The following is a 26,898-nucleotide window of genomic DNA, read 5'->3' as shown; positions in this document are numbered from 1 at the left end:
TTCGCCCTTAGAACCCTAGTTGAACTTGACTTTGGCCTATAGAAAGTAGCGAGATAGCTGGCTTTGGATTCCTGACTGAAGCCGGTTGATACTCGATGCTACACTCATTGAGATTGGACTCTAGGGATGCTTTTGGCTGGCCGATCGAGCGCCATGTTGAGACAATGCCTGCGAGAAAGATCAGGGATATGAGCACTATAGAACCCGGTTACTATCCTAGGACAGGTTGAACCAACTTAACTTCAGTGGGGAGGGTACTTACCTACGAACTTCACGCAAGCCTTTAAACCTAAGGACACTTGTGTGACTTGTCTGTGCTTGCTACTAACCCTTTGGTTTTCTTGCAGGTTTTTCTTGTGGGACTCACTCGTCCTTACTATCTTACGCTTTTCCTGATGCATTACATAACATCATGACATCATAAGCATAACATGATTTAACTAACCCTTTCAAGGATCTTAGGAATTTAGGGCGCACAATTTAAGGTGCTCTTATCAAGGACTGAATTCCTATCAAGGGGCAAGAGGATTTATTTTCCTCTGGCCACATACCTTCCAATTCAGAGATTCAGCACCTATCAAGGGGCAAGAGGATTTATTTTCCTCTAGCCAAGTACCTTCAAATTCATAAGTGTCCCGAATCAGAGGCTATGACTCACTGGATATGGTGAGCTTGATTCCCAAAGAAGAAAATCCAAGAATCAGAGTTCTTCATACGAAGATGCGACCAAATCATTTTCTAATGTTGCTAACTAAATTCTTTAAAGATCCTTGAAAAGATTGCATTTGCATTCATAAAACTAACTTTGCCTTTCAGGTCGACCAACTTGTCAGACAAATACCATCAACAAATCAATTTCTATCAGATGAACATTCCGGAAGCTCGAACCCCGGACATTCTGAAACATTCCAATCAGATATACATTTCGGAAGCTCGAACCCCAGACATTCTGAAAGTTCCAATCAGATGAACATTCTGGAAGCTCGACCCCCAGACTTCTGAAACATTCCAATCAGATGAACATTCTGGAAGCTTGACCCCCAGACTTCTGAAACATTCCAATCAGATGTACATTCCAAAAGCTCGAACCCCGGACATTCTGAAAGTTCCAATCAGATGAACATTCTGGAAGCTTGACCCCCAGACTTCTGAAACATTCAAATGAGATATACATTCTGGAAGCTTGATCCCCAGACTTCTGAAACATTCCAATCATATATACATTCCGGAAGCTTGAACCCTGAACATTCTGAAATATTCTTATCAGATACACATTCCGGAAGCTCGAACCCTGGATGCTCTGAATCTCTACACCAGTTCCACAAAAACGACGCAAGCCAGACGCGCCTAAGCGTCAATTCACCAAAATTAACATGTCATTAGATCAGGCGTTGCAACGTCTGTTGAAGGCAGGAATGATTACTTTGAGAGATCCTCCTCAACACATCAACACCTCCTCTACTAAACACAATCCAAACATGCGATGTGCCTACCATTCCAATAGTCCCAGGAAAGATACCAATAGCTGCTGGGTATTAAAGAATAAGATCCAAGACATGATCGATGATGAGGAAATTAAACATTCCTGAGACCCCCAATGTGATCACTGCTCCCATGCCTAATCATGACGAGACTGACTAATCTCTAGAGGGATGGACTATTGGGTCATTACCTTTGCTTTCATTTGCATTTTTCTTTTCTATTTGTTTAAACATTCGGCTCATGATAGACATTATATGTTTTAATAATCATCATTAGTGCATTGCATATGTTTGTCTTGAATTAATCATTTCGCTATCACTCATATTTAAACTCTGTTTTTACTTTGCATATGTTTTTTTGATACTCGACTCCTGCTAAAGCTGTATGCCTTTTGAAGGAGGATGACGAAAACGATACCGCAACCTCATACAGTATGCTTTTGAACGGACTATGTTGACGATGTACAGGCATTGTTTCAATTCCTAAACAGTGAAGATATAAGGATGTTAATCCCTCGTCAACCCCTTTGAGCCTAAGAAGTAGAAGTTTCTTTCTCATACAAATTAAACCCTTAATCATAACCTGGGGCAGGGTAGTTACTCAGTTAACTCAATTATACCATTTGCTTTACACAAGTGATGATGGATTCCCGTAATTCTCAAGTCAGGCAGTCAATATCCATAAAAAAGAAAAAAAGGAGAAAAACTGTCAATTCAAAACCTATAAAGGAGACTTATCAAGAACTAAAACATCCCGCTTGTCATACCCCAAATTTGTCCTACCCTTTCGATATTACCTGGCTTAGGCTTCACATTCATGCACATACCTTCCACTAGGTCATTTAATACTTCATGCATCATTAATCCATAAATAAGGCGTGGGATCGAGGATAGTGAAAGATTGGGGTTGTATTGGCTAGAGGTTGGCATTGGGCATTCTTCAAACAGTGAGGTGTGGGATTAGGGTTTACTTCCCCGTGGTTGGCCAAAGTTATGGTTTACCAGTTGTCGTGCTCCAATCAAGGCTTTTCTATCTTTATGCTTGAGGCTACTTCAACAAAGGGTATTTTATTCAACTGTGCAGTTGGGCAAAAGGTTGCTTCAAGGCTACTAGGAGATTGGATTTCAAACATTATGAAGATTTATGGAAATTCGAGCACGATTTTGCAAGTTTGTTTTGATTCAGATCTTTGAACAAGCATGACATAGGATTGATCCAGGTTCCAATTGGTTTTAGTTGAAGTCAACCTAATTGACTTTTAACCATAAATTAATTATAGGAACTCAAGCATTGACAAAGGTGAATAGAACATCAATTTTCATGGTGACTCAAGTGGAAATTAAATAAACTCTTTTCTCTTAGCTAGCTCTTTCATGGATGTATTCGCCATCAGTCAAGACTTTTACAAAGACATCTAAACACTTCATCAAAAGTTCTGTCCATTCATTTTAACTATGGATCAAAGGTATACACCATTATTTAAACAAATTCCATTCAATTCTATCCAAGATTTCTAGCAAAGCCTCCATTCAATAACTATTCAAGGCTCCTTCCAAACTTACAAAAAATTACAAAAATAATAATGATTGTTGGACCAAAGTCAGCACCCTATCCTAAACCCTATCTTGTTTCTAAGTCAGCTTCATTTTGCTTCCAACAAGCCATCTCGCTTCATCTTCATAACCTCCAAAAGTACCATATGCCAACGCCCCTGTAGCATTCAAACCTCAATCCGAAACCGTAAGCCTGCATACTTCAAAGCACAACCTTGCTGCAAATTAAAAGGACTTGCCGCTCACACTCTGCACATGAAAAAAACGGTTCAGATTTAAATCAGATGGAAACGAGTTGAGCAAAAGTATATTCAAAGCAACACAATTAGTTCCAGTCAGAAACAAAATTCAGCATCCGTATCCACCAAGCAATCAGTCAAAACAAAACAAAAGGAGAGGATCCCATTCAGTTTAGAAGCATGATTCAAAATGAAATCAGTCCAAGTATTTATAACAGCTCAACTCACTATCATACATACATATACATTCAGAATTCTATTATTTAAAGCCTGCTACCCTGTAGCATATACTTGCAGCATCCATCAAATGCAAAAGCCAAATCAGCACCGTATAACAGAATTACCCGAAAAATCCAACAAAAGAAAACATACCGCATTCAGTTATTCACATACACATCCAGCATATACACATTGAAAAGAAAACAGTCCTATTATTCAATTCAAGAAGCATAACTCAGAGATTCACATTAACAAAAGATTTCCAACTACATAACAGTTTCCTTAACAGAGCCATACACTTCAAACCAAATGAACCTAGCATTCTAAAACAAACCAACATCAGCCTCATGAACCTGCAGCATAAGACACATGGAAATCAGCCAAAAAATCAATACATTTTCAAAACGGCGCCATCATCCAGTTTCATTCAAACATCCTTCGAGTAACCTACATATTCATTGACACAAGGATCATTCTATGCCCAGCAGTAGGCAGCAACTCTGTACATAACCAAAAGCATACCATACATTCACAAAAAACAGTTTTAGCCGGAGTTAACTAACACTTACTTAACCTCACATAACTACCCAAGCAATCCAATAACTAACTCAGTTTCAATAACTAACCTATAACTGACTTCAACAAACTCATAACTGAAAAACAGAGATAACTAACCTGCTAACTGAATCCATCTCTACCCTCCATCTCATAACAGATTTTCTCAATCCTAAGGCTCTAATCAATTCTCCTCTAACTGAATTCTCAGACATCTCATTCTATATAAACCACCTTCTCTCTCAGTTTCAGCTCTCTACGCCATTTTTCACTCTCACATTCTTCTCTCATTCATCTTCATTCTTCTCATTTCTCCATTCACTTCACTCTCCACCATCATCGATCCATCACCATAGCAAATCATAACCGAATTCTCATCTTCATCAATCTTCAATCTTCATCCCCTTCCATAACCAATTCAATCACGATGAACAAAAAAGAGAAGTTCATAACAAAATCAGAAAAAAGAGGAAGAAGAAATTGAGAAGCAGAACCTGTAACTGAATCGTGAACAAACTTCATCTCTTTCTCTGAATTCATGAATCGGTGAAAGCTCCAGAAACTTCATCATCCTCAGTTCTACGCCAGGAACGTAAGCAACTTCTGAATCCACGATCTCCTTTTCAATCTTAAAAGCTTCATCACAAATCTGTGACGTCGCAACCGTCAATTCATCGTCCTCATCTATCTCGTCGCGACTGAAGCAACAACACCTTCAACAATCTGAAAACAACAACAACATCACTACATCGGTTTCATATCGCAGCGCGCTTCAATCGATCATCGTCGCACAAACGACAATACCGTAACACAAAAAATTAGACAAACAAGAAGAAGATGAAATCAAAAACAAAAAGAAGAGTGAGAACCGATTTCAATTTGAATCGGGAGAGGAAACCGAAGGAGATTGTTTCGTCGCGTGAGAAAGAGAGGAAGGGTTTGGATCGGAGACTGAGACCGATGCAATACGCGAGATGACGAAGGAAACAAAGGTTCGTCGAAAAGCCATCACTGCCGCCATCGCTGGGGAGAAGAGAGAGTTCCACCGTCATCGCCGCGTTCATTGAGAGAGGGGATTCACTTCAGTTCAATAGTCACAGGTTAACAATAATCAACCCTATTTCCCTTCATTCTTTTTTTTTTCTTTTTTCGTTTTAATTTTTATTTTTTATTTTTTTCTTTCTTTGAATAATTTTCTGAATAATAATGATGATGGACCGAAAACACTCCATGAGCCATTCAGATTCATTTTCCTACACCCCCTTGGGCCCGTTACCCTCTCGTTTTTTGCATAAAATTTCAATAATAAAGACTATGGGCCTGATCACCATCTGCACCTCCCATTGGCCCATACGCACCATCTTTTGTATGCTGAAGAAACATGAACAAAAAAAACAAATCCCTGGGCCTCTTGTGTTGGGCCTGCGCCCTTACTCCTTACACCCTGCAATTCAGGATTGCACCCCCTGTTACCTTATTTGTTTTTAGTTGTTTCTTTTAGATTTTAATTAGATTTTTTGTCATTTCTTTTAGACATTAAAAATACTAATTTTTCTCATACATTTTAGACCTTTAAAATGCCAATTTTTGTCATATAAAAAATGTTCATAACAAACATTAGTTTTTTAGGCTAATCATTTTAATCTCTTTTGTTCAAATTAGAACTCATTTTCTTCAATAAAATTCCTCATAAAAAATAGTAGTACGTTAGTTTAATTTTGCACTAATGCTTGAATTGTTCTTGTATCATTTTCATGCTATTTTCGTATAATTTTTGTGTGACTTTGTTGCTTAATTTTGGCCATATTTTTGGCCTATTTTGGTATCATTTCCATGCTCCTTTTATAGTATTTCCCTTACCATGTTAACTTTAGACTTAGATTAGAATAACAATAATTCTAGGTTTAGAAATTAGGCTAGTCCCCCTCTTTTCATTCTTTTTCTTTTACAACATAAAACATCTAACAAATATTCAAATAAAATCCCTTTAAAAAAATACAAAGAAAACACTTAAAAAACATTAATAAAAAAGTGAAAATCATTAAAAAGGGAATGGAAGCTTGAATCTCCCTTGCTTTAGGGAATCATTCGAGTGCTTGGATCTCCCTTGCTTTAGGGTTCCATTCGGGCGTAAGTTCCCAAATTCTAAAAGACACAAACCAAAGAGTAACTCGAGTTTCCCTTGCTTTAGGGATTTCCTCGAAACACTCAAACTCTCTCTCTTTCTCTCCTTTCTTAAGGGCATTGTTATCTCCGCTCTATTGCATCCTAGGTCGATCCCTTATGCAAGAGCGCGAGCGTTAACTCCGCCCAACTATAAAACACAAAAACAAACAGAAACTATGGAGCCGAACTACGGCGCTCTGATTCCTGAAAAGGATACGTAGGCATCAAGTCGCGGGGCTTGAACGAGCACATTTGTAAATAATTCCTTCTTTTCCCCGTATTTCTTTTGCATGAATTCACATATAGACATAGACATAGATACACGCCCTTTAGATAGAAACAAACATAGGTGGATACCATCGAGTACGATGGGCGCGAGGGGTGCCAATACCTTCCCCTTGCGTAACCGACTCCCGTACCTTGATTCTCTGGTCGCAAGACCTTGTTCCTTCCTTTGTTAGGTTTTCTGATATTCCTTTCCCTTATGGGATAAATATATTGGTGGCGACTCTGTTCATTTTTCGCGAGCGTGTGACACCGCTGACTGTAATCTCAAAATAAACAATTCAGGCAAAAGTTAGGGATAGCAAAGTCAGAAAAGAGGTTGCTAAAGATCCTCGACAAAAGAAAAAATTTCAAAAGAGGTCATTATAAATCCTCGAAAAAAAGAAAAGTATTGCAACAAAGGACGACTGCCTGTCCGAATCAACTTCTAGTACTTTAACCATCATCAAACGTCAAAGTTACGACTTCAAGCTCTGCTAGAACTTAAATGCAAAGTTAACAGAGTATAGGGTCGAAGAACATCAAGAAGATTGGGATGGGTATAAATAAAATTTTGAGCCTTTACCCTTTGTTTCTTAAACCATGAACCAAGCCATGTTACAACCCTTGAAAGTCCTAACTGAAGCATGGTTAGTTCGAAAAGCATACTGTCGCCAAAAAGGTATCCTGACTCCTTAAGGTTTACCACAAATGCTGAGTTGATATTTCTTTTTTACAAGCATCATGTTTTTACAAACATCACATTTTTACAAACACCACGTTTTTTCAAATATCACGCTTTAATGTTTTCCAAAAACTCAAGACAGACGTATGCATTGCATCTCATGAATTCATTATTAAACATATTCTGCTACATAATTTCAAATGTTAGCAACAGAAAGAATTTGCACAGGGTACAACTAATGACTGAAAGTTATCCCGACAGACAAGATTACTCCAAGAAGCAATGTCTCCTACGTATACAAGGGGCATGGCACGTTTTTCCCAGTCAATCTGGGGCAATCAAGTCAAGATTCCAATAATATTTCAAACGCAAAACAGTCAAAGGCACACATCCCAAGTGGGTTTCAAACTATTTCCCGATCAATCTGGGGCAATCAAGTCCAGGTTCCGAGAATCTCTCAAAGATGCCAAAGCAATCAGGGGCATGCATCCAAGTAGATATGAAGCTACTTCCCAATCAACATGGGGCATTGTCTTGGGCCTATGATTACTAGGGGCATGTCGCCCATAGTGCACATCTCATAAAATCCTCACGAGGCGAATCTTTCCAAAGTTCCTACTAGCAGGGGAAAATCCATGCAAGTCCAGTTTGACATCTTGATCAATACTCAGTGGTGTGTCCTAATCAAATCTAGGAATGGTAGTTACTATAATACTGCGGGCAGCTTTCAAGACACCCACGTCTCCCCACGGAGCCGGGTTCACAAGATCATATCCCCACAGAGTAATCATTAAGAAGATATCTTCAAATGCTCGTCCCGACAAAGACATGGCTTCCCAACAGAGTTTACATCTTCGACACTGCTGGTTCCCTGACACTATTCTCTTCTCCAAACAGGGTTATTCATCTATCTTATCCCCGGTAAGGGTGCATCAATATCAATCATTCAAATCTCTTTCATCCCCAAGCAAAAATCATAAATCTCCAGCTGAGCATCTTCAAGACAAGATCAGACAACAAAATCACAAGGACATAGAGATTTATTTTCTCAATCAAGATAACATAAATCATATCCACATATCATATGTCATAAACATACATTGCATACATTACCTCATAATGAATTCATGCATAACATACAAAGTTTCTCATTTATTTTGAGGGACTCATTACATAACACATGCATCATGGTATTATATAAATTGCTACACCTATTGCAGAATACAGGTACAGACAAATGAACGAAATCTTCCAAGATCTAATTCATTCACCACGAATGGTGATGACATGATCATTCCAAGATCTAATTCAGCTACTACGAACGATACAGACACTGTCATCTTCCAAGATCTAATTCATTTACCACGAACGGTGGTGACACGATCATTTTCAAAGATCTAATTCAGTTACTACGAACGGTACTGACACAGTCAGAGATCTAATTCCATCATCACGAACGGTGTGGACACGATCAAATACCTCCTCAGTCTAATTCAGTTACTACGAACGGTGCTGACACGACAAAAAGATCTAATTCCATCATCACGAACGGTGTGGACACGATCAATTATCCCCTAAAGTCTAATTCAGTTACTACGAACGGTGCTGACACGACAAGAGATCTAATTCTATCATCACGAACGGTGTAGACACGATCATCTTCCCAAGATCTAATTCAGTTACTATGAACGGTACTGACACGATCGACTCTAAGAGATCTAATTCTATCATCACGAACGGTGTAGACACGATCATCTTCCCAAGGTCTAATTCAGTTGCTATGAACGACACTGACACGATTAACCTTTAAGGATCTAATTCAAGTATTACGAACGGTACTGACACGGTCAACTTTTAAGAATATTATTCCATCATCACGAACGGTGTGGACACAATCAACTACTTCCTAAGTCTAATTCAGTTATTACGAACGGTGCTGACACGACCAACTCTCAAAGATCTAATTCATTTACTACGAACAGTGATGATACGACCAACATTTTATAAACTACTTCTCAAACAGTTCAGATATAGTTTAATACATGACTTATCTTCATACACCTGGATGGCATCTTCAAGCCCATCTCCGACAAAAGTCCCTTCATCATCAGCTAGGACAAATTCCTGGGTATTCTAGTGTTCAAACCTCTTCCACCTTCAGATTCCGACTGGCATACAAACCACTCTACATCTTCAGGTTTAAGAAAATTAAACAGGGGCAACTGTCATACCCCAAAATTTGCCCATCATATTCTAAGATGTTTTTACTCACCTGACTTTCAAATGCTCAAAGATATACAAGAAGGAAGCATGCAGTCTCTCCCCTAAACAACTACCTCTAAAATAGGGTTTTGTGTTTCTGAAAGTAAAATCAAGTTCTAAGACCTCAAATGGGTCCCATGGCCTCCCATATGCTTCAAAGGGTCCTCATGCCATGTTTCAATCTCTGATTCATAAGATTGATCAATCAACAACTCAAATGGTCAATAATCGACTAGTTGACCTAAAAGTCAAACTATGGTCAAACCACAGTCAAAACTTCTGATTTTTGGTCAACATCCTCATTATGAAGTATCATTCACCATTTGATCAAGGATTGATCATGGTTCATCAAGAAAAGATCAGAAATCAACAAATTCAAAAGTTGCTAAATTAAGGTTTCTAGGTAAAAGTCAACCAAACTTTGACCAGCCATAACTCCCTCATACTTTCTTAGAAATTCCTCAACCAAAGCTCATTCTCAAGGAAATTTGATTCTCTACAACTTTGATGTTGGTCCCAAGGTCAAGAAATGCTTCCGCATGAGAGATATGAGCCAATACATTACAGGTCCTTCCAAAAGATCGCAAAAAGTCATTTTTTCTCAAAGTTCATAACTTGAACATGGTAGACTCAATTGAGATGAAACCAAAAGGAGCTTTTATAGGACTCTTTGAGTTTTCTTATGGAACAGGCTCCCGAAAAGAAAATGCATCTTGTTGGTATAGGTAGTACCTATCAATCCTTATAAGCTTTCCTTCAACCATGCAGTCCCATACCTGCACGACTTTAGGATCCTCTCATTCCGATTCGGCGACCACCCTAGCCCCAATTGGCCCTAGGTGTTCCATGCGGTGCAACCACCCCTCGCCTTCTTCGGCCTCGGGTGTTACATGCCCACCAGCTTCCGCATGGTTCGTCCTCGAACCACATCGTACTGGGAGAGGTCTGGCTCTGATACCATTTGTAACGCCCCAGACTGCTTTTGGGATGATCAACTGACCCCACAAACCAACATGGGTCTTTTCAGCATGCTTTGACCTTACTCGCATGCTTTCTGGGAAACTTCCCAGAAGGTCACCCATCCCAATACTACTCCAAGTTAAGCACGATTAACTATGGAGTTCTTATGGAACAGGCTCCCGAAAAGAAGATGCATCTTGTTGGTATAGGTAGTACCTATCAATCCTTATAAACTTTCCTTCAACCATGTAGTCTCATACCTGCACGACTTTAGGATCCTCTCATTCCGATGTGGCGACCACCCTAGCCCCAATTGGCCCTAGGTGTTCCATGCGGTGCAACCACCCCTCGCCTTCTTCGGCCTCGGGTGTTACATTGTAACACCCTGATATCCGCTGCACGCATCAACCGTGTCGGCCAACCGAGCATATTACCGGCTTAATCAATAATCCCCCTAGGTCCGCTTATCGGCTGCCCAGGAAATATTGTTTTTGCCTCCCGCAGGAATCGAACCATGTACCTAGGGGTTAAGTACATATTCATAGCAATTCCTGCTACCAATTGAGCTAGTAGCTCAAGGGGTAGCAGGAATTGCTATGAATATGTACTTAACCCCTAGGTACATGGTTTGATTCCTGCGGGAGGCAAAAACAATATATCCTGGGCAGCCGATAAGCGGACCTAGGGGGGATTATTGATTAAGCCGGTAACATGCTCGTTTGGCCGACACGGTTGATGCGTGCAGCGGATATCGGGGTTTTACATTAAAAAGGCTCCTTTTTATGTAACAGCCCGAGCCTTTGGCGTTCCCGGCACTATTACCTCACGATCTTCTCTACCCCCCTCACTAGTAGAGTTTTTGCCTTTCGTGGGAATCGAACCCTGTACCTTGCGGTTCAAGTACATGTTTATTCCATTCCCACTACCAATTGAGCTAGCTCAATTGGTAGTGGGAATGGAATGAACATGTACTTGAACCCCAGGGTACAGGGTTCGATTCCCACGAAAGGAAAAAACTCTACTAGTGAGGGGGGTAGAGAAGATCGTGAGGTAATAGTGCCGGGAACGCCGAAGGCTCGGGCTGTTACAAACTTCACCTTCTTAGTAGTTTCCCAAACAATCTCAGGTCCAAGTACTACACTTTCTCCAGACTCATGCCAACACAAAGGAGTTCTACATCTTCGACCATACAACGCTTCAAACGGCGTCGTTTCAATACTAGAATGGTAATTGTTATTGTAAATGAACTCGATCAATGGAAGATAAGTATCCCACGAACCTCCCTGATCAAGAACACATGCTCTCAATAAATCCTTCAACGACTGAATAGTCCTCTCCATTCGTCTGAGGGTGATACACCGAACTCAACCTTAACTTAGAACCCAACGCCTCTTGCAAACTCTTCCAAAAATCAGAAGTAAACCTTGGATCTTTATCCGAAACAATACACAACAAAACACCATGTAGCTTTGCAATCGCACTAATATAAATCTCCGCTAACTTCGATACTGGATAAGTGATGTTAATAGGAATAAAGTGAGCCGACTTCGTAAGCCTATCAACAATCACCCAAATCGTATCAAATCCTCTTGAAGTAATAGGTAAACCCGTCACAAAGTCCAACGAAATGCTATCCCATTACCAATCTGGAACTTCCAATGGTTGCATCAACCCTGCAGGCTTCTGATGTTCAACTTTCAACTTCTGATAAGTTAAACATGCATATACAAACTGCGCTACGTCACACTTCATCCCAGGCCACCAAAACAAATTCTTTAAGTCTTGACACATTTTAGTAGCTCCCGGTTGAATACTCAAATTACTTTTGTGACTTTCCTCAAGAAACAGTCTTTTCATCTCTACATCATTAAGAATACAAATTCGATTGCGTAATCTTAACACACCTTGCGCATCTAACTTGAAATCATTATTCTCAGACTGATCGATTTCAACCATCGAATCTACTAATTTCACATCTATCTTCTGAGCTTCTCTAATACTATCTAGAAAGTCATTGTTAATCTTCAACATACCCAACGTTACACTCTGCGGTGTCACTTTGCAAACCAAACTCATTACTCCGAACTGCTCAATTAACTCCAACTCCTTAACCATCATTGTTGACATATGTAAATTTTTTCATCTTAAAGCATCAGCCACAACATTAGCTTTACCTGGATGATAATTCAAGCCAAAATCATAGTCTTTTAACAATTCCAACCATCTCCATTGTCTCTTATTCATTTGTTTCTGATCAAGAACCATAAAGATAATGCCTCTAGATCTTCAACATGAAAACAACTGCAGCAAGTTCTAAATCATGCATAGGATAGTTCTTTTCATGAGTTCTCAACTGCCTCGATGCATACGCAACTACCTTGTCATTCTGCATAAGCACACCTCCTAAACCCATTTTAGAAGCATCACGATATACCAAAAAGATTCTCCTAGATTAGGTAATGTCAACACCGGAGCCATCGTCAACCTCTTCTTCAATTCAGTAAAACTTTCTTCACATTGAGTGTCCCACACAAAAGCCTTACCCTTACAAGTTAACTTAGTCAACAGAAGTGCTTACAATCAGGAGTTGTATGTCCCGTTTTACCGCAATAGAAACACCTCTTTTTCTCAGCAGTACACACATTACTCTTATGACCAGGTTTCTCACATTTGAAACAGACGACACCAGCAGGAGCATCTCCCCCACTAGTCCTCTGACCATAAGCAACTTTATGTTTACCCTTGCCTGCTGGAGCATCATAAGGCTTGCCACGGTTCTGATGGTGCTTGGCCCTCTTCTCATTAATGATCTTATAATGAGCATTGTTGTCCTCCTCATAGATTCGGCAACTATCAATCAAATCAGCAAGTAAAGAAATCTTCTGGTACCCAACTTCCTTCTTGATCTTTGGGTACAACCCATTCTCAAACTTGATGCACTTTGAAAACTCACCAGTTGGTCCCTCATAATGCGGATAAAACTTAGCCAGCTCACCAAACTTTGCAGCATAAGCAGTAACCGACATACTTCCTTGTTTCAGCTCAAGAAAATCGATTTCCTTCTTGCCACGAACATCCTCAGGGTAATACTTCCTTAGGAACTCCTACGGAACACAACCCAAGTGATTTCTTCATCTACAGCTTCTAACCTCTAACGAGTCTCCAGCCAGCAGTCATCAACCTCGAGTGCTAGCATTTGAGTCCCATAAAGAACCTTCGGCGGCTGGAGTGCAGTCCATCACACAAAAGATTCTCTCAATCTCCTTCAACCAAGTCAACGCTCCATCAGAATCATAAGTGCCTTTGAAGGTAGGCGAGTTATCCCTTTGGAATGTCCCCAAGTTAAAAGATCCAGCATTCTCACCAATGTTCGGATGATTCTCCAAAGCCTGAGCCATAGCCTCCAATGCAGCAGCAATTGCGGCGTTATTCCTTCCAGCCATCTAAACTTATCACTACAACATAAACAACGGTTAGAACTAATTAACAATACTCGATTATTAAACAACTACAACTCGAAAACTTGGTCGAATCGACCGACCTCCTCTGATTCCACTAATGTAACACCCCATTTCTACCATCGGTAATTAATTAAATAAATCAGAGTATAATAATTAAAACACCATAATAGGATGTCACATTTTCTTCGAAACAACAAAACATGCTCAAGTTAAACGATTTGATACATAACACACATTAGGATAAACTAACATAAAGACTTAAATTATGGTTCTCAAACTTCACTTTAATAATGCAGCGGAAAGAAAATCTTAATTCATTTCCAACGTATTCAACTTCATCAAAATCAACAACAACTTAAAATAAAAGAGAGTTCCCAATAATTCTCAATAATCCTCAGGTAAACAATAATTCATTAAGACGGAATAAAACAATCAAGCGTTCAACCCCCGGTGCTACGTACCATAGCATGACATCGACTCGAACTATCAGCAACTAAATCTTCACTCACTGCGGATCACCTGCACGTTACCAGTATAAAGGCAACGACCAACAAGAAAAGGTTGAGATATTGAACAATATAACTGATTTTATGATAAATAATATATTAGAGTTAAATCATATAAAACTACCACTTCACGGTATCAACATCACAAATCACTTCACTTCACATCATTATATCCAACAAGCAATTCATGTCACAATTCAAGTCACATCACTTCACATCAATTCATAAATTATGCAATATAAAATGCGACACTAACAATGCACATGCAAGTGGTACCAACAGGGCTTCACCCCCCATCGCTAAATTTCCAGTTAATAGAGGCATCGATAAGGCGTATGCCTTTATCCAGTTTGCCAATCCAGGCAGTCGCAAAATATATAAATGTATGTGACTCGAAAAATGCAACCTCACATACTCAACAACAACAACAACAAATCTCGTCGTTAGGCATACACTTATATCACTGTTATTACCAATAAATATAGGTAATTCATCATCACAATAATTCTTGCAACTTTGCATTTCAACAAAATAATAGTATCACAACATCCATGATATATCACAAAGAAAATAACGGTACAAAAAGTATTCCCAAAATAGTCCCTTAAATCTCTATGTATTAGTCTCTTATTTGACACATTATTCTACTACCAAACACTTCAAAGTTATTCCCTAATATTCACTTCTAAAAACGCTAAAAGACAATATATTTTCTTCTTCTATTTATTCAAGTCTGCTATTTATTTACTCTGGCTATATTTATTTCCATGAATACCATTATAATTTCATATGGCAATAAAATTGACAGAGACAGTAACATACAAAACAAATATTTTGCAACCCATTTATACCAACACAGAGACAATTTCATATAAATCTAATCTCCACATATCATCCATCATATACCCCGTTATATAGCAAGAACCCCACCCATACCTTGGATTGAAGGTTACTCTACTCTCCGGTCGGATTCTCACTCTTTGCTTCTTTGTTCCTCTTCACAAAAATCTCACGTAGCCTCCTTTTCTCTTCCAAATCCCTTTTCTCTCTACTAATAAACATAATATTTTTGTATCACCAAACCTCTTATTCTCTTATAACTCCTAATGGGCCTACTTTCCTACACCTGTCACTCTTACTACCACCACCATAAAATAGCCCAATATAGCATAGTCTCATATTATTCTAATAAATTAATACTATATTGTTTCTACAACTAAATCAATCCATTAATTTAATAATGCCTCATAGTAATTATACCAATAATTCACAACATCAACGAATAAATTCTGAAATAATTTTATTAAATAATTAGCTAATTATGGGTGTTACATCTTGCATGTTCATTTTTTTGATACATCTCTGATAGTGGAATTTCTGTTGTGTATTCTTTACAGGGTTGAGAATTATTTTTGTGTTTGATTTATTTTCAAACATTAGGTTGTTAAGTTATTTTAGCCAAAACAAGCCAAAGGGAGAGATTGTTAATTCTATGTGATATGATTGACATTATGTTTGGTAAAACTAACTTATGATAACATGTTGAACAAGATGTTCTATTCACTTCAACTAAAGAAGACATGTCAAGAAATATGTCCTATGCAGGGTCCATCTGACACCGTGTATGTTAAGTTACAACTGGATTTGTTGAAGTCGTTTTTATGTATAGGTGCAGAATATTTTGGAATATTATGCAATCCTATGTGGCACATCATTTAGGGATAAGAGATTGTCTCTATTTTCAAGATATTTGATTCGTTTCTAAATATGGAGAATATTTAGGAAACTAATGATCGAAGCCATATCTTCATGGAGAAGATTGTGGAGTATTTTCTGGAGTGCCCTGCTGCGATTTGAAGCCCAAGTCCAGTCCAGAAGATTGTTAGAAATAGCAATCATCAAACCTAGTATTTGTGTGGAACTTACGTTGTAAGTTATGTTAGGGTTTTTGAAGTCTTGCTATTGTGAGCCTCTCTAATATCATCTTAATAGAAGAGTTTGGTGTTTTCATTGAGTTGTAAGTTTTGTGTTCATTCATAAGCTTTTAAGCATTGAGTGATTGTGTTTTGGAAGTGTGTCTTCTAATATTTTGTAATTAGTCATCACAATTGTGATTGGGGGGATTGAGGAGGGCCTCATACCTAGGTGAGTCTTAAGTAAGAGTATAGCATGGGTAGTGATTAGGAGGGAAGGTTATAAATTGGAGGTTGTTTCCGTGTGAACCGGAGGTTGTTTGCATAGTACTTCAAACTAATACTATCATATAGTGGACTTATCCTTGGCTTGGTAGCCCCCAGAGTAGGTATTGTTGATACCGAACTGGGTGAACAATTACGTGTGTTATTTAAGTTTTTGCATTGTACTTTTATATACCTTGTCATTGTGTGTTGTTTAGAGATCATTGTCTCAACATCTCTTAGGACATCTGAGATCTAAACACCACAATTTCATATATCTTAGTCGTTTGTCTTTCGTTAGGCTTTATATCAAAGTTTTAGACGCATGTCTTGAGATCATATGGACTTTCTCATCCAACGAATAATAAAGGCCGCCTAGTCAAGATCCTCTTCATTTCTAAGACGTATCCATCATTTAGTCCTCTACATCTTCTAAAACTTGGGAGACTCGGTTTCCCGTGGTCTATCTATACCATAACATCTTCAAATCAAGATTATTTATTCAGCAAATGATGATTTTTAAACCTTAAAGTGGATTATAATGACCAAAACTTAAATGCTAAAATAGGGGAATTAAATCCATTATTTTAAAACCTGGACCGTTTTGATCGGTCGAATCGGTTAGACCATGAACCAGAGGATAGAGTAGTCTAGTAAGATCATCAGACCATTATTGCAATTGACCCGGTTGAAAACCGGTGTGGCCCGGCTGGTTCACTGGTCAGAACAATGAATCAGTGAGTTTCTTGGTCTGGCAGATTGATCATTTTATGTTTAATTTTTTCAGCTTAATTATAATTTTGATCTCCTATTTCCGTTTTCTTAAGATTTTGTATCTTGTTTTAAAATTTGATTTCATTAATATCTAAAATAATGTTAATTATTTACAATAACCTAAATAATATTTAAATTATAAAATGAAATTTTATCAAATTTTAAGAATCCGACCTATAACCTTTCAAAATAACTGCACCATGAGCTTTTTTGATGTTTAATTTAATTAAAGAAAAAACAGTTATATATTCTATAATTTCAACGTTACAATTTTCATTAAACTTATTTATTATTAATCATACAATATAATAATATAATAAATTTAAAATTTTAGAAAATTAATTATACGATATAATAATATTTTAAATTAACAATTTTTTTTTTGAAAATACATCATTTTACAAATGAAAAATAAAATAATATTTTCACATTATTAAAATTCTTGCAGTTCAATCAGTGGTCCACTGGTCCGACCATTAACACATTGATTCAATAACTTGGCTAGGACGATGATCGGTTCGAGTTTTAAAACATTGATTAAATCTCATTTCAAATAAAATAGATGGATTGACGGTTCATTTAAACCAGATAAATAAAAACTTCTGATTTTGATCTTGTGGTCATGACCTTGGATTGCACTTATATGTTAATAAAAAAATATTTGAACCCATGGTTTTAGGGAGAAGTACTGTGTGATTTTGATCTTGTGGTCATGACCTTGGATTGCAGCCCCATGGAAGAAGTGTTAAAGATAGAATGGACAAACTGTACTAAAATTGGCGTTCTTACATGATCTAACAGTCAAAAGTGAATTTGTGTATCATGATAAAGTTAAAAAGTGGTCCATATGTTAAACTTGTCACCTTGACAAAAATGATATTATTATCCTTTCCTTGAACGAGAGGCTCAGTATATGTTAGCGTATTCTGTCTTACTATCTCCATCAACTGTACGTATTTGGGGTTCAATTGGTACGTATGTTTGCTCTAGTTGCTTTCAAAGATGTTAATAACTCTTTCGGTTGCAGTTGCAGGTTTTTCTTTGAACTCAATCGTTTTACCTCTCTTCTCATTTGCAAATGTTTTGGGTTGAGTCAACCATAGAAATTTTTGTAATAGACAACTTTTAAACGTGTAAATAAATAAAAAGAAAATGATGTCATATTTTCATACGCAAACGCAAGTGTATTACATTCTTATTGCCAACGTTATTGTTTTATCAATAATGCTATTTGTACACCTACACCCTATGTACGGACGACACTGTTCATGTACGGACGGTACTATTCACCGTCCGTACATGAACAGTGCAATATTATATTAATTTTTTTTTTACATTTTTTTAAATATTATTTTTTTAAAAAATATTTTTTTTTATGTTTTTAAAAAAAATATTTGACAATACCTGCGGATTTATTTCCGGATTTACCTACGGATTTGATAATACCTGCGAATTTTACTTGCGAATTTACCTACGGATTTGACAATACCTGCGGATATATCTACGAATTTGACAATACCTGCGGATTTACTTGCGAATTTACCTACGAATTTAGGTAAATCCGCAGGTAATTTCAAATGCAGATAAATCCGAAAGTAAATCTGCAGGTATTGTCAAATATTTTTTTTAAAAATATAAAAAAAATATTTTTAAAAAAATAATATTTAAAAAAATAAATAAATAACTTTAAAAAAAATATTAATATAATATTGCATTGTTCATGTATGGACGGTGAATAGTACCGTCCGTACATGAACAGTACCGTCCGTACGTACACGAATACGGTGGAGGTGTACACTTTAGTGTACACATAGCATTGCTGTTGTTTTATAGGATACATTTTACATATTTATTGTAGAATTTTCTAAATTCATAGGGTAGCCCAGATATGTAGGAAAGTATATCAACCAGTGAGTGGACATGTGAAGGAGAGACCGACGATATTTCCACTACGATAAGTAAACATTAAGATTCAACTCTAATTTTTTTTTCTTTTAATTTAATTATGGATATAGTCATAAAATACGAATTTTTAGATATAGTCACAAAATACGAGATAACATAGTCATAGAATACAAATTTTTAGATATAGTCATAAAATACGAGATAAGACAAGATGTATGCTTTGTGGAGATAATATAGTCAATTTAAAACATTGAAGGATGATTTAAATGCGAGATTGGAGACTTGAATACAATTTTTATGCATAATTTTTGTCTAATTAAAAATAATATAAAATTTAATTTCAATAAAAAAATAAGTGTTTTAAACCTAAAGATGAAAGTTGAAAACTATTTAATATCAATATATATATATATATATATATATATATATATATATATATATATATATATATATATATATATATATATATATATATATATATATATATATATATATATATATATATATATATATATATATATATATATATATATCTAGTTTAAATATACTAAATACAAAATAATAGATTTAACTTAAAATACCACTCAAACTGAAGAATTTTTTTTTTATCGGATACTAGTAATACATGTAATGATATACTAGACAGGAATATTGTGGGGTTAAGGTCTCATATGATACACGTGGGCTTGTGCACAAATCAATATTACACACACACACACACACACACACATATATATATATATATATATATATATATATATATATATATATATATATATATATATATATATATATATATATATATATATATATATATATATATATATATATATATATATATATATATATATATTCTTTTATTATATATGAAGGAATTAATGCTAGCTTAACACATAAATTAATAAATTAATGCTATACCATATAAAATATAAAATATAAATAATTTAATAATTTAATTTTTTAATATGTAATTACTACTTGTAAATATAGGTTAATACACAATTAATTTAATAGTTTAAAGATAGTGCCCTGTAAAATAATTTTATACATACAATCAATCAAAAGTTTTAATTTGCCATGTAATTTCAGTTTTTTTAAATTAAAAATGAGTTTTATTGTGATATATGTTTCTTATTGGTTGACAGTATAAAAATATTTTACAGTGCATTTTCATTTTTCCTTTAATTTAATAATTTAATTTTTTATAATATGTAATTACTACTTCTAAATACATGATAATATACAATTGAGTTTAATGATACTATAGTAATATTTGATGTCATAGAATTGATATCAATGGTTGCATTAATTTTTCATGGTTGAATTCGCCAAAATAAAAGTTCATTGGATATAAAATTTAACACATAGTTATATATTTTTAAGTAAGACAATTTTTAAATATAGACTCCCGAAATCATTATTGAAAAAAAATTATAAGTGTGATAGTGTAAAAAAATCTTACATTAATTATAAATATAGAAATTTGAACATTTTAAATTTTTAAATAAATATGTAGTGTGTCTCACACAAATATATATAGCTTAAAAAACCGACCTAAAATAAAGAAAAATTTCCTCGCTTTGACCTATCCTTACTTTAATATATTTTTTTCTTTTTATTTATACTTTATACATCATATGTAAAAATGTAACAGTAGTGTCGGTTAAATTTGCTAAATTAATAAATGTTAATATACTTTCATTAAAATTTGTTAAATTAATAAATGTCAATAACATTAACTAAAAAATGGTTAAATACACTTTAAGGTGTATGTTGCTAAAACATACATTCATAAAAATAAGCTGGTATATTTTAGCAAACTCCACAGAGATTTGCTAAAATACCCATTTATTTTTATGAAGATGTGTTTTAGCAAGATTTATATTCGATCCATGTCCCTTTATCTTACTCTTTTTGACTCCATTTTTGTATAGCAAAGATAAAAATGTTATATTAGATATATGCTAACACAGACATGATAAGATTAAAAATCATAATGTTAAAGGGAGTGTGAGATAGCATTTATGGTAGAAAAGATGATCGAAAATAAATTTAGGTTATTTTGACATGTAGAAAGAATATGTGTAAATTATATGGTAAAAAGAATAGATCAAAAAGTTAAAGAGTCAGAGATAGAGAAAGAACTAAAAAAATTATTAAAAAATTTAAAGAATAACGATTTTGAAAGAAGCATGATCATTATGGTGGAAGTTGATTCATATAACTGACTTTATTTTTTTAGTTTTCACCTCCATATAACCTACTCATTTAATAGAATAAAGTTTCTTAGTTGTTGTAAAAGGGAGCCATATTTTGGTTTCCCTCACTCCTCAGCTTTGATAGGATGCAATATATAGGCTATTGAAATAACTTTTGACAGAGTATTACCCTGTAGATGTGATTTCCAACTTGTAGGTTACTTCATATTTAAAATGGCAACAATATATTTGTTGTCTTGTTTGTAGCTATGTAGTAGAGTACCAAAACATAAAGTGTATGTACATTTAAAGACAATCCTACTCCTGGTCCATCTTGAATGAACTTCGAAACAATTAAACAGTATTACTTATAATTAAACATTTCATAGGATGTGTTCGTTTTTCAATTTGGAAGTTCCAAACTAAGATTTCGACAAAAAAAAAAAAAAAACTTGTCTCATAGGTTTTCTTAATCATTGGGAATTCTAAACAATCAAAAAAATCAAACATTAATGTCTGCTCAGACCACACGTTCAATTTTATTCCACACATAAGCTGTAATTGTTCTTCCATCAAACTTAACTTCCTTTTAACAATTGGACCAGGTTCAACTTCTTCATGTTTCCAGGCCCAAAGTCCAGCTATACCTGTGCCAAAAGAACAGAAAAGCTGAGCAAATTATGCAACATAAATGAGAATGTAATTAAATTTGACATGTTCTAAAAAGAGAGGAAATTTTTCTTACCTTGTTCCATCCCCCCTCAAACATGACTGGAAGCACTGTCTGCTACAACCAATGACTCGAATAGTCCTTCACACTTTGTCTTCTTTACCTGTTTGGATGCTTTCTTTGTTGAGAGGAACTTCTCCTCATGTACATGCAGGCCATGACTTGTCTCACTTTTTATACATACAAGTTGAAGGTGACATGGACCAGAAGATGCATCTGAAGCCATAGAATCATCATCACTCTCTTCATTCACATCATTTTTCTCACCTTTATCATCATCATCATCATGAACTTTTTCATGAGCATTCTTGAATTTGTTGACAACATAGTCTTCCATGTTTACGCTTTCTTCGTCGTCGTCATCGTAAACTTCGCTAGGGATAGGAGATCCAATGTAAGTGGTCCATCCAGATTCAGTGCCACTGAATTCTCCTTCTGATGCTAAATCTTGAGAAGGCTCCATAGGGAAGCTTTTTGCACAGGATAATAAAAGAATCAGAAAAAAGGGAAATGAAGTTGCAACAAATTTGGAAGTTGGGTTTGTTCTTATATATCAGATGGAATGGAAGTAATATTTTATAGGCTCATTCACTTGTTCCAAAGTTTAACATTGAGTTTCTCAGAAAAGACAAAGAACCAATCTCAACAGTGCAGGTTCATTATTGAATTGACAGTGTACCATTTAATTTACTTGGCAATTCTATCACCATAACTGATAATTCCCACTCCACATACTACAAGACAATAATATTTTTGAGAATTCAATATAGTAGTAAAAGTTGTACCTATCTAAAATAGAGAAAAATTAGGCTAACTTTTGTTGCAAATCCCATGATGAAAGAGATGAGTATTAGAAATATTTTAAAAGCTTAATAGAAAGTAGGGTTGAAAATGAATCGAATTGAGTGGAATTCGTCTTTGTTTGGTTCAATTTGTTAAAAATTGGATCATTTTAAATTTCGGTTTGAATTTGACACGATTTTTTTTAAGATTAAACTCGTTTTGTTATAAGTTCACGAACAATTTAGTTCTACTCATTAAATTCACGTTCTTAGATTCAACTCGCTTGTTTCACGGGCTTAGAATATTTTTTTTTAAGTCTATTTTTTTTATATTTGACATTTTAAATTAATATTTTTTAAATAGACAATATAGAAATAAAATAAAAGTTATAAATTTTAATTTATTTCTTAAAAAAATTATTTATACGATGTTATATTTTATTTGTATAATTATATTTAGAAATATTTTTGTTCACTTTAGAATAAAAATTATTAATTAAACTGTTAAATAAAAAAAAAGAGTTAAATATGTTTTTGATCCCTATAAATATCTCAACTTTTATTTTTAGTCCTTATTAAAAAATAATATATTTTAGTTCATACAAAATTGTTATGCATGTAATTTTAGTCCCTCCTGTTAAACCAATGTGTATTTTTGAATGATTATTTAAAGACATGTTTAGAACGTTATAAAAAGTTCCTTTGAAATAAAATAGAAGTTATAAATTATAATTTACTTCTTAAAAAACATTATTTATACGATGTTAAATTTTATTTTTATTTTATATCTAGAAATATTTTTGTTCACTTGAGAATATAAATTATTAATTAAACTGTTAAATAAAAAAAATATAGGGTTAAGATTTAAAGTAAATCTTTAAATATATTTTTAAATGCAATATAATTCATCTCATATATAATAAAGTTAACTTATGAATCTAAAAAATTGAATTATGTAAAGTTCAAGTTTAGCTTATTTAATTAACGAACTTAATTTTTCGCTCATATTAAACTCATTTAGATTTTGAACTTAGTTTAACAATTTAATTGTCGAATTGAATTCTAAACTATTTTTGAGTTGTTTTGATTGATTACACATCCTAATAGATGTTGGAACATTGGTGTATTTCAAAGTCCAAGTTAGTGCAAAATCAGACCAAAACACTACTGCAGCCTTTTTTAAGAACAACTTCCACCAGTGGAAGTTAAAGCGAAATCAGACCAAAACACTACTGCAACCTTTTTAAGAACAACTTCCACCAGTGGAAGTTCAGTGCTTAACCAGTATGATTTGATGTGCTGCCGCCCAAGTTATTAAACCTTGCACTGTCCATTTTGACTAAATCAGTATGGTTTGTTATGCTGCCACCCAAGATATATTAAACTTTGTCGCCCATCATATATTTCATTCCTCTACCTTGTTATTCACTAATTTTGTCTCATAAATACTTGGCTTATTTCTCATGAAATAACATACCAGAAAATTATCTTTTTTCTCCCCCTTTTCTGTTCCCGGGAAATATATATTTGAGATTCTCGCTAGTTCTTGAGTTCCTGGTTACTGCAATCAGAAGCCATTGTTTAATCCTGGAAAGTGTTTAGGATAATACCTAAATAAAACTCTCAAGGATAGTGAATATAATTCACGATTCAGCTCGGTTACAATATAATTTGGGGTTTCGTTACAATTGAACTTGTCATTGTTTTTGCTCTCTAAATCCAACAATCTTGAGAGTTTTATCATTTCCAGTGGAGAGCGTTAAGTGTCAAGTGTAGTTAGTTTATCATGTAGCATTGTGACACTTTGTAGCCTTTTTCTATGCTTTTTAGTAAAATAGCTTATGTAAATAAGTGATTTTGTCAAATGTGAATATTTGTTATTTTTAATATGTTTTCTAGTGTTTCAGTGTTTGGTGATTACAAAAGTGCAGAAAAGTCGGGAAAAAAGCAGAAGAATCAAAGTTTTGGATGACACTGAAGGTGTCAGTGTTTGTGAAAGCTCGCCCGACTCGTGGCTTGTAGGCGAAGACCCGCCCGACGAGCTAGAGGCGAGCTGGAGGCGAAAGGGGTTATTTTTTGGCCATGTTTCTGCTTTGAAGCGCCCGGCGGAGCATTTGTCTCGCCGGGCGAATGAAGATATTTTGGGCTCCTCTTTTATGCTGTTATAGGTCACGTGACCTAGTTAGTGGGTTCCGCCCGACGAGGCTGTACAGCCGCCCGACGAATCTTGGCAGATAGGCCATGCTATTTGAGTACCTTTTAGATATTTTGATGATCATTCCATCTTTTATTTCTCTCTCTTGACCTAGAAATCAAGCTTTTGTGTGTAAAAACCTTATATCTTCCATTGTTAACCAAAATCATAGTTCTTAACCATCAACCTTTGAGACTTTAAGTTTGATGTTCATAAAGCTTGATTGTTTACTTGTTGCTCAAGTCACCATGAAAATGGGTGGCTAAATCCTTCTTGGTGTCAAGATTAGAGGTAGATAATTTATCTTGTAGTATGTATTTATTTTGATCCTTTGTATGTGAACAAGTGATGATTAATATATGGTGAAAAACCTTGTGTTTATATTTATATGTGATTTGTTTTCTTATTGAGAAATAGTTTTCAAGTCTTGAACTAGGTTTTTCATCTATCAACAAATAAAGTTTAGAAATAGCTTTGTGAGTTGATATTCACCAATATTAAGCTTTGAATGTTGTCATTTTGATAGTTAAGTTGAGAGATCATTTAAGGATCAAAATGACAAATCTCACAATATGGTTTAGACATGAAACATATTGAGAGGATATGTGATTATATGTGTCATTTATGAGTTCACATGCTTTATCAATAAAATACATATGAAGTAAATTATTAAACCCTAATCTTGACATTCTTTTACCATCTTTTAAAACCGCAAAATCGTTTATTAACTCTTGTATGAGATCGAACAGTTCTGTTAACAAAATTGAAACCATGCCCAAAGTAAATATAACTCAAGACAATATAAACTATAGAATGGTTGTGATATCACACCAATCCATGTGGAAACGATAAATTAAAAGTACTCCAATATACTTTCAACAGAGAGCCCTAACCGCAACAACGCTGAAAAATCTAACAACATATTTGGCGGTGCTGGTTCTATTCTTGTCTCTGCCCTCGGTGCTGCTCTGTTCCCTTATTACACAAAGCCCTTTCTTGACGTCTCGAAAATCAAATTCTCTGAAGGCCAGCATTTTCGCAAATGGCAAGAAAGGATTTCCCCCACTTTAGACATGCACATAATTACTTCCGTACTCACTGATCTGCGACCAGATTCATCTGCTGATCCAAAAAAGATTGAGAATTCAACATACTCGAACAAGGTATGTCATCATGTTGTTCTTAGCACTTTATCTAACGAGCTTTTTGATGTGTACTGTTCCTACAAGTTTGCAAAGATCGCTGGCGCAAGAGCAAAGGCGTGGCCACTCATGCTAATATGATTCAGCAAAAATATGACAGTAAAAGGTTCGCAAATAAGAAACCTGATCAAAATATCCCTAAATTCACCCTTACCTTCAAAAATAAAGGAACGTGCTTCGTTTGTGGAAAGATAGGACATATTGCTAAACATTGCCGACATCGCCCAAGAAATAGAAAACCTTCTAAAGCAAATGTGAATTTGGTGAAATGGAATGATTTTATTGTTGCTGCAATTTCCCAGGAGAATATGGTTTCTGGTGTGAGGATTTGGATAGTAGACTCAGGCGCTACTAAGCATATCTCTGGAAATAGAGATGCGTTTACCTCCTACTCTTCTGTGGGGGAAGGAGAAGAACAGATTTACCTTGGTGAATCTCTGACTGCTCCAGTCCATGGAAAAGGGATAGTTCTTCTCAAACTCACATTCGGAAAGACCCTAGCTTTAAGATATGTTCTTCATGTCCCGGCCATAAGGACAAACTTGATCTTCGTTGGTCTTTTAAGAAAAGCTGGGATGAAGGTA

At 35.2% G+C, this 26,898-nt stretch overlaps 3 protein-coding genes across 3 annotated transcripts; all 3 read right to left on the bottom strand.

The window, feature by feature from the left end:
- Window positions 1-12,023: 12,023 nt before the first annotated feature.
- LOC131648781 (uncharacterized) lies at window positions 12,024-12,503 on the bottom strand. Its single transcript, XM_058918507.1, has one exon. The coding sequence runs from the start codon at window positions 12,501-12,503 to the stop codon at window positions 12,024-12,026; it is 480 nt and encodes a 159-aa protein (XP_058774490.1).
- Window positions 12,504-12,524: 21 nt separating this feature from the next.
- On the bottom strand, window positions 12,525-13,411 carry LOC131648780 (uncharacterized). The gene is made up of 2 exons (XM_058918506.1): window positions 12,964-13,411; window positions 12,525-12,559 (listed from the first exon to the last, which is right to left on the bottom strand). Exons 1-2 carry the CDS (start codon window positions 13,409-13,411, stop codon window positions 12,525-12,527), a joined length of 483 nt encoding a protein of 160 aa, XP_058774489.1.
- Window positions 13,412-22,167: 8,756 nt separating this feature from the next.
- Window positions 22,168-22,599, bottom strand: LOC131648778 (protein SOB FIVE-LIKE 1-like). Its single transcript, XM_058918505.1, has one exon. It carries the CDS (start codon window positions 22,597-22,599, stop codon window positions 22,168-22,170), a length of 432 nt encoding a protein of 143 aa, XP_058774488.1.
- Between the last annotated feature and the right edge of the window lie 4,299 nt (window positions 22,600-26,898).

This window comes from Vicia villosa, linkage group LG2 (genome assembly GCF_029867415.1).
Source record: "Vicia villosa cultivar HV-30 ecotype Madison, WI linkage group LG2, Vvil1.0, whole genome shotgun sequence".
NCBI lineage: Eukaryota > Viridiplantae > Streptophyta > Magnoliopsida > Fabales > Fabaceae > Vicia > Vicia villosa.
This window is presented reverse-complemented; position numbering and strand designations above follow the sequence as displayed.